Genomic DNA, 12,465 nt, shown 5'->3' with positions numbered 1-12,465 from the left:
ATAGGCATTCCGGATCAGGGAATTCTCATCAAAAGCTAGGGGGGATATACCCTCAGATACCAGGCCACCCAAGCCAGATTCCTTGAGGGTGTCAAACAACACCTCACTCATCTCAAAGAACAGGTCCTTGTTAATAACAGGCAAGTCTTCCATAGCATCTTCATTGTCATACTCTACCGGGGTTGGAACAGGAGTGTCAAAGATCCCTCAGGGGTTGAACTCATTAGTGCACATAGTGTCGACTGATCCCGGTGTCGCGGAGAGGAATGGTTTCTCCCCTAGATACGATCGGGGTTTCCTGTTTTTCCGGATGTACCTAGTGTTCGTTTGATTGCTGTTCTAGATGATACCTTCTGGTGTTGGCACGATACACAGATGTTGGTCACAGTTATAGGCAACGATGAGAATATCCTGAGCTATTTAGTGAATTTCTGAAGTGATGCCGGACCACTAACAAAGACAATACTCCGTAAACGTTGAGAATAATGAGGAGAGGCTTGAGAACTTTGTGATTCAAGTTGCTGAGGTGCTACACAGATTGAAGGCGAGCTACTAGTTCGTCTAGTATCCCTACAAGTCTTGCAGCTTATCTCCAACTGATATCACTCAAAGAACTTATTGACTGGCACTGACTGACTGAGTAAAAGTAAGAGGGAGAGATGGTCTCTGCCTGAAGCAGGACAATCAGCCTTCTTATATACTATTTCAAGTGGGAATCTCCTTCCTAGTATATACAGGCTGAGTAGAGTCATTGTGAGTCACAAAGAATGCTGTAGAAATAAAAAGAATTAGGAGGAAAGCAGAGGAACAGAAAGGAAAGTAAAAGAAAGGCTCAGAATGTGGTAGAATATTCCTTCAGCTTCCTTCAGAATTGCTCAGAACCTTCCCCTCCTTTCAGCTTGGAATGCCCTAGACCTTGCCCCTTTCCTAAACATTCTCCATCCTTCCACTAAAGCTCCCTTCTATTCTACCAGATTCCACTGCTTTCTTTCCATTCCTTATTGTCTTGCCATGGTCTAGCCCTTTCTGAAATAGACCCTAGGCTCTGGAATCTGTCCCAAAAGCGAATTATAAGTATGAAAAGGGATAGGAAATCAAGTTTAAGTGGTAAAATACTCGAAAAATATGTAGAAAATCGGAATTAAATGTCCTGTCCCTTCCAGGTTGTTTCTCTTTTCTTTCTTCTAGTCAGATATTCTGCCCTCCATTCTACCATCACTATTTGATGCCTAACAATGTGCGAGCGCGACATCCGCGGGGCACTAGCATTCAACCGTCCCCGGTTGATGGTATATTCTTTTTAGGCTACGTGATTCCATGATTTCAAAAAAAAGAAACTTGGAAGTGCTAATGAATGTTAAAAAGATTGTTGAATCGTGATACCAAAGGCATGTCCATAGAAACTCAAAAGGGAAGAAAGGATAGACTGTAAGAATGTTTATGGAGCATACCGTAAAACAAGATTAGGCATGACGAAAGCGACGAAATATCTGAGCCCCTGCTCCTCCTAATGCCCGCCTGGTGATTTCCTCCACATCCTCAGTAGATGTTACTTCTCGTTCACGATCGGCAATAAAAAGAGCACGAATGTACTCGCCAAAGTTATGATACAGAGCGTATCCCATGGGAGAGGGTGAGTTGACCCGATGAGTAGAGGCGATAACGACGATCTGCTTGCCACTTGCTTTTCCTGAAAAGACCACAATCCTATCATCCCTCCAGATTCTCTGCCCCAGGACAATTGACTGATAGTCAAATACTCCGTTTTCCTTCTTTTCGATAACGTCAATCGACACTCCTTCCTCCAACCATACTCCATCTCGCTCTGTAATCACCGTTACTCCCATCATTATTCCTCCTGCCTGCATTGGTGGCATCCGAATTCCAGGCTCCACGGGGGTAATTGCTATGGTACCAGGCACATTAACTGGTGTTTCTGGAACAGTGATGGATGGTGCGAGTAATGCGAGGTCGACACGGTGTATAGGTTCAGATAAAATAGATGAGAATGAGCGTGGGGGAGGAAATACTGATGCAACATCAATCAAATCCGGCCGTGGGTGAGATGGAACTATAAGTGGCTGGAAGTCCACTGGTGGCTGAGGAAAGATGGTGCTCCGCTTGCGGAATAATGATCGAGGGAGAGTATTCCACCACGACAACTGATCACTGTGGTTAGTCGACATGATGGTTGATACTTGACACGCTTAGTTAGCCTTAATATATTCCCATAGATTATGCTCCCTTCTTGTAATTTGTCCATAGCCAAGCTTTTGAACCCTTAAAGCCGCGACCGCTCTAGATTTTCCGGTATCAACCTTGTGTCGCCACCACATATGCTCCTAAATGCTGAAACCGTCAGCTGTATCTTCATAAGTTCCTGAGTAAAAGTAAACTGATAATAAAATGACAAAAAGCAAAAGTGGTATGAAAATTGTCTGCTCCCCATAGTTATAGTAGAAGAGATTTAAGAGAAATAAGAAAGATTATCTGTTATACTGCCATTCCTTGGTCTCCTTCTCGTCACGCTGAAGTCTGGAAATGAACGCAGTGTGCTCAAATGAGCTGTCAGCTATCTCGCCAAGCCTTGGCACAAACTGTAAGTAAGGACGAGCAAAAAATAGGGTAATGTCTGGCATTCTGAACGAATAAGTGAGGATGCCCATAACATCTGCTGCTACGCTAGGCACCAGAATATGGTCTGCCCACCAGTTAACTTTTCCTGGTTCTTCGCTCCGCACTGATCCTCTAAACAAGCTCACCATCGGGTCTGTTCCCAGATACTGCTGAATATTCACCTCCATCCATGCATCCTCTTCTTCACATCTGGTCAGCAACTGCTTCCCTTCCCATACCGCATCCAGTCCTGCTTTCTCCAAAATCCATACCTTCTTTTCTATCCTTAATCCTCCAGGCACATTGAACAGATTAATCAATCCACGCGTTAAGGTGGGTGCCGCTGAACATAGAGTTGATGGGTCCCCTTCCATGTGCTCCATGATACAGATCGTCCCTGTCGTCGAGCTCTGTCCGGTAGTTACCGGTATAGCGCTATAGGGATAGATATTGATTCCCTGACCAATCTTAAGTAAAGGTTTCATGGCAGATGAGGTAGACGACGTGTTACTGAGGGTGAAGATGATGGCGAGTGGAATGAGGAACTTTGTTTTACAACTTCCCTGTTTCTTTCCCCGTTCATTCCTATGTGCGCTTGTGTGTCCTGATTTTCCGAGCTTCCTTTTTTAATTCCTTGGCATCAGGCTCATGTTAATCCACGTCTTCTTTATCACCGTTCTTCCAGCTTCTTTTCTATTTTTAGTCTTCTTCTTCTGAGCTGCTGTCTTTAGGTTCGGTGCTCCCTCCTCTGTATCTAGACTGCATGATTCTTTGCGCCTTCCTATCTCTGGCAATATATGGTAGAATCCTAAATGCTGCATATTTTTCCCTCATAATTTCCCCGCTTAATTCGCTAAGAATGTAGGCACCGCCTTGATTACGTCGTACTATTTGATAAGGCCCTCTGTATCTTGGCTTGGCCTTCCTGTCTAGACTCTTTTCTATTTCTGTGTGTCGCACCAAAACCAAGTCACCCGGATCAAATGGTCCAAATTGCATCCGCTTTTGGAACTTCTTCTCAAACTTCTCTTTTGATCTGATCCTAAACTTTGTCAGCTGGGCTGCTGCTCTATCCAAATCTGTCTGCCGCTTCTGGATTTGCCGCATCCTCAAAGTTAAAAGATCTGCTCTTGACATACCACTTTTGAAGCCTTTCACCAAAAATGTAGATTCTGTTAAGTCAAAGGGCAGAACTGGGTGAACCCCATGTAAAAGATAGTATGGCGAGAATCCTGTGACTTTGCTGATTGTGATCTTATCAGCAAAGAATGCTTCTTGTACCTTTTCTGGCCACTTCGCAATGTTTCCTTCGCAGGCCTTGACAATTGATTCTCTGATAATAAAGTGCCCTCTTTCAACGACTCCATTGGCTTTAGAGTTATAGGGTGAGATAGTGATTTGAGGGATTCCCATTCGTTCCAAAAGAAGCTTGAATGCTCCTTTGACTTCTGATCCATTATCTGTGACGACTTCGCCGACTGCTCCATAACGACAATAGATTTGTTCCCAGAAGAATTTCATCAGTGTCTTAGAGTCTGCCCTACGCAAGGCCCGTCCTTCTGAGGCTCTAGATAAATCGTCTCTGGCTGCTACAATATATCTGTATCCTTTAGCAAGCGGCATGAGCATTATGTCAACATAAATCTTACTCCAGACCGTACTAGGTGTCGATATTGTCAAGGGCACTTCAACTCTTCTAGTGCTTCTGATTTGGCATTCATGACAAGATCGCACATGGTGACGCACGTCATTGAACATATGCGGCCAAAAGAACCTGATCCGGATAGTTTCAAACACTGCTTGTTCTCCTCTGTGCCCTAATCCTTCATGCGCTCTTGTCAGAATATCTAACCGTTGATTTTTGTCAAAGATAACTTTTAAGGGTGGCTTATCTCCATTCCTTTTGAACATATTGCTTTTCTGAATAAAAAATTTGGTAGCTTTCTGTATAAACCTCCTATCGTCTTGGGTGGATTTAACATATTCCGGATATTGAAGTGTCTGCAGAAATTTGAATATGTCCTGTAGATTCTTTTCCTGAGAGATAGCTGCTGCAAATGTAGATGGAAGGTCTTCTACTTGATAGCTTCTTGTCTTTTGAATGGCTCCTGTTGGGTATTCTTTCCCTACTCCGCCGACATGATAAGTAATAGACTCTAACCAGCTATCATCGTCGAATTCTGCTTCTTCATCTTCTCCTAACCTTCTTCTTGATAGGGCATCCTCCGCCTTGAACCTTTCTGCTGGAACATGGACCAGTGTGAAATCAAAGAGCAAGATTCCTTGAATCCATCTATTAATAGCTGCATTTGGTTGTAAGTCTGGCGAGTTTAACATCCCTTTGATGTATTTTGCATCCACCTCCACATAAAGATTCTTGACCCCTATGATGTATAGCCTATAGTGTCTGAGTGCTCTGTATAGTCCAAATAATTCCAGTTTGGGCTGAGAATATCTAGACTCAACTTCGCTCATTGGTAGCGATCCGTACCGAGCAGGTCTTCTTCTTCCTTGATCATCAAGCTGAGAGAGAATGAAACCTACAGCTACATAGCTGGAGTCAACTGATAAGATGATTGGATTTAATGACTCATAGTCAATTGGTCTGAGCGCTGGCGCTGAAGATACGAGTTGCTTGAGCATATTGAAAGCTTTTTCCCTCCTGTCATCCCAAATAAAATCTGTGTTCTTTCGCACAAGTTCTGTAAGCGGCCTAGCTATCTGTGAGTAATTTGGAATCCAAATCCTGACGGTACCGCATAGTCCTAGAAAGCCGCGCACTTCCTTCACTGTGGCCAGCGTTGGCCATTTAAGAATTTTCTCCACTTTCTTGTCTTCTGGTTTCCTCCCATCAGGAGTACACTTCTGTCCGACAATGACCACTTCCTTTCTGCAAATTTGGGCTTTGTTTGGTGAAAAGGTACCGCCCGCATGCTTCATTCGATGCATAATCCTATGAACATCAACTGCATGCTCCCAAATAAATCTCCTGATTCCTGGATTTTCTTTTAGAACTTCTGGGTTACCGTTCTCATCAGGATAGGTAGTTTCTGGTCCTGAAATCCCTAAATCATCTACAAAAATGTTTGCTTTATCAGGTATTTCGTCTTGCAGAATAAAAACCATGCTATTCTGAAATTCTGCAACCGAGTTGGTAAATCCCATTGGCATCGAAGTTAGCCTGAGAGCACCTAAAGGAGTCAAAAAGGCTGTCAGGTCCCTGCTATCTGTATGCACTTTTCTTCCGTCAAAACCCCAGAATAAATCAAAAACTGTAGTACAAGCTCTTGCCGCAAAAGGTTCTACAAAGTCATCGACAATTGGAGGAAGTCCTGCATCCCGAATAGTAACCTTGTTTAATGGCTGAAGATCATGAACAATCCTGAGTTTTCCATTCTTCTTCAAGACGCAGAACCATCTTGACCGATATGCCGATTGACTGTGTTCATACACTCCTGCCTTTATTTTGTCTTTGAGTAACTTGATAACCTTGTCCTTGATTCCTGGAGGAATGGGAATATTTTTATGAATCCATGGTGTATGAGGTTCAACTGGAATAATATATGGAGAGAAATATGATTCCTTGAAAGTCCCTCTCTGCTCTTCTTTGAATGCCAACGCCTCTTGATTTAACACCATAATATGTTGAAATAACTTGATTTCTTCTGGCCAAAGCCATCCTTCCTCATTAATAAGCAACATCTTCATTCCCTCCTCTGAAATCCTTTCTGTTGGCTTGAATTCCGGAGGATTAGGAGTCAAAACCGGCAGACTAAGCAAGGGATCTTCCGGGAATTGCCTCGTGACTCGGGCAAACTCCGGAAACGTTCCAGCCACTGGCTTCACCTTTTGATCGACTCGCTTATACATTGTACCCGAGAACTGATTCTCAGGGTGGCTCGGCATATTCCGATTTGCCGCCACTGCGTTCACGTGTGCCACTCGGACCGGTTCCGGCTCCTTGGACTGAGCTTTTGGTGAGCTTGATTTCTCGTCGACATAGCTGTAGACGCGTTCACATTGCTCTACAATATGCGGGCATCTCCAGACCCGTAAAAACCAAGCATACAAGCCTGCTGTAAATGAAAAATGAATGCCCTGTAGGCTCAAAAGAAGCGCGCCACCCAATCCGATCAACGCGAGCATAAATCGCCCATTCTCAAAACGTGCAGAATCGTTGTATCGTACACACAGACCGAATGCATAAGCCAAAAGCATCAAGCAGTCCACTATCATATCAGAATCATTGTAAGGAAGACACATACTGAAGCAGAAAGGAAGGCATAAAATGACTGAGCAGACAAAATATGGAAGTGCGACTGAGAAATTTCGAGATGTGCCCTCAATAGGTCCGAGCTGAATACTATGGTCCTCAGGAATTTGAACATATAGGAAACTCACATATGAGTGTAACCAAAATTCGATCAAGCATGAAGAAACAAGGTTTGGGTGATAGAAAAAATGAAACTCGGATGCTGCATGTAAAAAGAAAATAAGAACGAGGCATAGCATGAAATAACAGAACACTCGCACCCTAATCAATCTCACTAACCTCTGAAGAATTTTCCCCAGGGTATGCATACCAGGGATCCTCACGCAGGATGAGCGCGTGGACCTTCGCTTCTGCGCGCCGAAAGGAATTGTCGTAAAGATCTTGGTGAGTGCTGCGCTGTGGATCCGCGAGGTTGCTGTTGACTAGCCACCGTATAATGTCGTCATCTGCAAAATGGAGTCCTAGCAGCGTATGCAGAGCCTCAGCAAAATCCCACCTTCCAACGAGCCTGAAGTAATCGATGGTCGTCCTGAAGAATGCGCCCTCTTCCACCGTGAAGAGTGGGCTCCAGTCTCGTGGATGCACCAGCAAACTTGCAAAATCCGAGTGACTTCCAGGTGTATCAAGAAGATGGATAACACACGGGTGCTTTAATTCCCTCTGGACCTCTGAGTCCTTCTCTATTATTTCCTCCTCTGACGCCTCCTCCTCCCGTTCTTCAAAGTTCTTTTTTACTCGCAGGACCAAGCGCTGGATCCTTCTTCTCCAGAAGACAACCACTGCGATTGTTGCATGAGCTAGAGCCGGCAAGTACGAAGCGCCAGGGATAAAAGGAAAGATAGGGATGTTCGGCACCATATTAGGTGAGTAGCCGACAACCGTTTGATCCGCAAGTTCAAAGAAAGTAACGGGATGTGTGTGAGCGATGTCGGATAGGTACCCCGCATCAGGGAAACTGCTCGGTGCCTCGTCAAGCCTTGCTACCACTTCACCCGTACTGGCCACCTCAACAAAGCTTCCCCTACGGACGAACTGAGGCTGGTCGTCACCGGCTGAAAGCACTTCAGGTGCCGCTAATGAAGGGATAAACGCGGCCTGCCTTCCATACTGATCTCTCAAATCCACTGAAGCGTACTCCCCACGCGCCATAACAAACGCGGCTGCCTGCCTGTCGTCTGAGCTGTGAGTCCCTTCTTCTTCCCTCTGTCCTACTGATCTGTTTTCCAGGAATCCTTCCCTCGTCGCTACCGGCTCTCTCTGCATGCTAGCTGGTGCGCATTCCAAGAGCAAGACCGATGCCTCGCGAGAGTTGTTCGGAGCAGGAGTGGAGTTATAGGAGTCGACAAGCCGATGAAAAGGAGGCTCTGAGATTTCTGCCATGAGCAGTCCAGGATCAATGGTTCCATCGTTGAAAGGTCCGTCCCCCTGACCTATATTCTGACGCCTCTCGTCACCTTCCATCCAGTCTCCATCCCTTTCATTCAAAACCCTTCCTTCCCTTTCCCTTCTAATCACCTCGATCCTCTCAAGCAGCCTCTGAAAACGCACCGACCCTATCCCTTCATTTGCCTGTACTGACACTGGTCCAACCATAGGTCCTTCGCGCTCCTGGTCCTCAAGTTCGTTGTCTTCCGGTAACTGTAGAGTTGGAGCTGGTGAGTCGATTTCTATCGCTTCAATGACCGGAGGTGCGTGAATGCCTGTCGGCGCCGTATCATTACCCTGTAAGTGCGTTTCTTCTTCAGTAAGCTGTCCGCTCACAATTCTATTCACAGGATTTTCCGTATTGAAGAACAGTACCTGGCTTCGAAGCGTAGGGTACTCAACCCTTTCCGACACCCCTCCCGACAATCCAAAATACGTCTTGACGAACGAATGGCCGATCCGCAACGACAAAGGTTCCCCGGGATGCGAAGACAGCTGAGCAACATGTAGCATGATCGAGGAATGATAGGTATATCCATTCTCAATACCGGCATCAAGAGCGATAGAATAAGGTGAGGTCAAAATCTGGTCAGTGAGCTGGTGAGTACGCCGTAGGTATCCAATTTCCGTGAGCGCTTGCTGAATAGCCTGAAGCGCTGTCTGCCTCGCGCCTCCATCCCACGTTGGGAGCGGTAGGTTTGCGACCGTCTCAACGAGCGGTATGTAGTCAAGGCGTATCTCTGCGGTGCCAGACATAGTGGAAAGGGATGCTGGTACGTCCTCTTCTTTAGCTATCTTGTTACTTATACCTTTTGCTTTTATTTCTAGGTGTTTCTCTTCAATTCTCGCTCCTACGGTGACGCGTCCCTCCATCCGGTCCTGTGATACTTTCTTTTGTTCCTCTGCCCTTGCTAACTCTTTTTCTTCCTTTCCAGCCTTTTCTAGCTGATTCTCGCCCATACTCGACCCTTCTCGATCCGTTCTCGAGTTGTTATCACTCGGTGAGTCCCCTACTTCTATTCCCTTCCCTGCATCCACTTTATTGACTTGTCCTATCTTATTATTCCTGGCAGCTCCATTTATACCAGTGGTACTCACACTCGGGCCCCGACGCGGTCCCACAAAATACTGGTGTAAGATTTCGTCCGGATCACCTGGATCTTTGAACAAAAGGTAAGTACCATCTCGTAATTCGTCTAGAGCCACTAGATTAGTTTCTTGCCAGGCCCTACCAAGCAGGAGCTCAAACGACACATGCGGCGCCACAAATAAATCGGCACGCGTTTGAATATTCCCGCATCGAAGCGGAACATTTGCTAGCATTCCCGGTAAGTAACCTTCACCTCCGTTTGCATCTTTCATTGTTATCCCTCGTTTCATATTCATCGGCCAACGCGTAGCTCGTTGCCAAGCATCTTTACTGATTATGTTGATGTTCGAACCAGTGTCAAATATTCCTTCAAGAATTATGCCATTGATCTCAACTGGTATTTTGATCAATGGTCTATGCGACTGATCATCTGTCGATTCATTCTCCAAGGTATTTCTTTCCTTTCCTTTTGAATTTTCCTGTTGATCCCTTTTTGCCATCAGAGACTTTCCTTCTACCTCCGAAGATGTAACTGGCCGCAGATTTTTGGTAAGCAGATTAGCCAGTTCTTTTGACGAGCCTAAAATATCTCCGACAGGCAACTGAACTGGTGACCGCAAGATTTGTCCGAGCACTGCCATAGGGTCTACGATAGTGGAAATCACCGACTGCCGAGGTGTCCTCTTCTTAGCAGGATTTCTCTTGGTTTTGTCCTCTTTTGTAGTACCTTGTGTAGCATCTTCCATAATAAAATCGTCATCATTGTTGGGATCAAACCTCATTGGTTCTTCTATTGGTGTGATCTCCACCTTTCTACGCTTTGGCTCCATCACTCTTGGTGGTAGCACATTCTCAGGCATACTTGCCCGACTTCCTGATCCCTCAGTTTGTTGAGTTCTTCTTGCTCCATCACTATCGCGGTGCACTTTAATTGAAGGTAACTCTTCCTCCTCTTCTTCTTCTTCTTCCTTCCTTCCTCTTGTTTCTTCCCATTGCACTCCTCTTCTTTCAGGTTCCTTACCTTTCCATCTCTGAGGATGACCAACCTTTTCTCCAGGAATTCTAGTTACTTCGATCGGCCTAGGAATTTCTTCCTTTTCTTTCTGTTTCTCTTTAGCTTGAGATTTATTTCTGGGTGGTGGGTATACTCCGTCAAACTCCATTTTTCTTTTCTTGTGCAGAGTCTTCTCTGTCCTTTCGACTGGATATACATCCCATAAGCTGCCTTCTGTCTGCTGTACCATATAGATTTCATCCTCTGAACCTGCGTCTGAATCAGATTCTGAATCCAGATCTGAAGTGAACCTTGCTGTGTGATAGGAATGATGATTGGGTGTGCTTGAACCTCCATCAATGGTGATCAGATTACTTCTAGTTGATCGATTCCTTTCACGTTCAGCAGCTTGAATAATGAATTCCCCATTGAATCTTTGGATTCTTGCTCCATTTCCATGAGTAAGTCTTCCTCCATTATCCCTAGCAAGCATTCCATCCTTGATTAGTTCTGCAACTTTAGCACAGTTTGAAATTCCATGGCCCTTTTCACCACAGCCAAAGCAAATCATTTCAGAGATTGGTGGTCTAGCAGGTGGGAAATTTGGCTGAGAAATTCCTGACGTCATATGGGGTGGTGCTTCTCTAGCAGGAGCCCTACGATCTGGCAAGATTGATGGTGGAGGTGTATCTAATCTAGGAGCCCGCACGACTGCTGCAACTGTTGGATCAAGCTTTAATGCCCTATAATAGACTAAGCCATAGGTTGGATCATTGATATTCATCTTGCTCATTTGCTTGATGAGTTCTTCAATCTCGTCCTGTTGTTCACTCTGTCTTAGTTTCGCAGCAGAAGGAGGTGGTGTACCTCTTCTTTTTGGTCTGCGCTCTTCCCCACTTCTTGGTTCCTTCATGCGACTTTGATGCTCCCTCTCATATCTAACCTTCTTCCTACTTTCCTTCTTCTTCCTCTCTGCTTTGGCTTTCCTTGCCTCGACTACCCTGATATCCTCATCTGTGCTCTCTTCTGTTGAAGATTCTGAATCGCCAGACCAATCTGTTCCAAATTCATCACTGTCATCCGATTCCACATACTCGTCGAATTTTTCTCTCTGCAGAATTTTTTCCGCAATATCTGATACCTCCTTCATAAGATAGGGTTTAGAGTTATCCCTAGTGGGCTGAGATGCAAGCAGTCTTGCTTCAATCCTAGACCGCAGACCACGTCCAATACCTGCCCAGAAGTAAGTATTCAATTCATCTTCAGTAATCTTACCTTTTCCTTTTAACCATCCACCAATCTTGATATAATCTCTAGCATATCTCCACCATGCTGCTAGGTCTCCCATACGCTTGTACTTGGTCTTCTTCACAAACTCTGTAAGATCCTTCTTCTTGAAACGCTGAGTATAGAGAGCAGCATCATAGTACTTCTCTAGATCCTTCTTCAATGCATCCCACTGTCCATCAATAAATGACTTCAATCCTTCAATGAACTCAACAACACTTGTAGAGCAGTAGAGTCTAATAGTCTCGCACTTGTCTTGGTCTGAAGTGATGTCATGTTGTTGGCACAACCTTTCAAAGTGTCTGATAAACCTTGAGACTTCTCTGTAATCTCCAGTGAACTTCTTCGGTGCTTTCTTGTTTCCAACAAGAGGTAGGGTAAGAATGGATTCTGCGGTATTGATGATGGGGTTGGTAGGTGCTGTAGTGATGTTATGACCACCACCCATTGTGGGAGGTTGCAAGCCTTGAGACATGATGAATGTATTGATGACTGACTAGTGACCAAAGAATATTCGATAAAATAATAGTTTCTGTGTGAAAATACCTCAACGATGTGAAGGTATATAGCCTAGAATGTCGGCAACAATACCTCCCTCGCGGTGGGCTCCAATTATGTTGCGGAGAGGAATGGTTTCTCCCCTAGATACGATTGGGGTTTCCTGTTTTTCCGGATGTACCTAGTGTTCGTTTGATTGCTGTTCTAGATGATACCTTCTGGTGTTGGCACGATACACAGATGTTGGTCACAGTTATAGGCAACGATGAGAATATCCTGAGC

General features: G+C 45.0%; 3 protein-coding genes across 3 annotated transcripts; all 3 read right to left on the bottom strand.

The window, feature by feature from the left end:
- Positions 1-1,463: 1,463 nt before the first annotated feature.
- On the bottom strand, positions 1,464-2,186 carry HETIRDRAFT_455688 (uncharacterized protein; the record flags this gene model as incomplete). The annotated part of the gene is made up of 1 exon (XM_009554048.1): positions 1,464-2,186. One exon carries the CDS (start codon positions 2,184-2,186, stop codon positions 1,464-1,466), a length of 723 nt encoding a protein of 240 aa, XP_009552343.1.
- A 1,129-nt stretch (positions 2,187-3,315) lies between these two features.
- On the bottom strand, positions 3,316-4,527 carry HETIRDRAFT_329349 (uncharacterized protein; the record flags this gene model as incomplete). Its single annotated transcript, XM_009554047.1, has 1 exon — positions 3,316-4,527. The coding sequence occupies one exon, from the start codon at positions 4,525-4,527 to the stop codon at positions 3,316-3,318; it is 1,212 nt and encodes a 403-aa protein (XP_009552342.1).
- Positions 4,528-6,163: 1,636 nt separating this feature from the next.
- HETIRDRAFT_430500 (uncharacterized protein) lies at positions 6,164-12,160 on the bottom strand (the record flags this gene model as incomplete). Its single annotated transcript, XM_009554046.1, has 5 exons — positions 6,164-6,239; positions 6,272-6,845; positions 7,018-7,091; positions 7,200-11,631; positions 11,674-12,160. 5 exons carry the CDS (start codon positions 12,158-12,160, stop codon positions 6,164-6,166), a joined length of 5,643 nt encoding a protein of 1,880 aa, XP_009552341.1.
- Between the last annotated feature and the right edge of the window lie 305 nt (positions 12,161-12,465).

This window comes from Heterobasidion irregulare (genome assembly GCF_000320585.1).
Source record: "Heterobasidion irregulare TC 32-1 unplaced genomic scaffold scaffold_12, whole genome shotgun sequence".
Classification (NCBI taxonomy): Eukaryota; Fungi; Basidiomycota; class Agaricomycetes; order Russulales; family Bondarzewiaceae; genus Heterobasidion; species Heterobasidion irregulare.
This window is presented reverse-complemented; position numbering and strand designations above follow the sequence as displayed.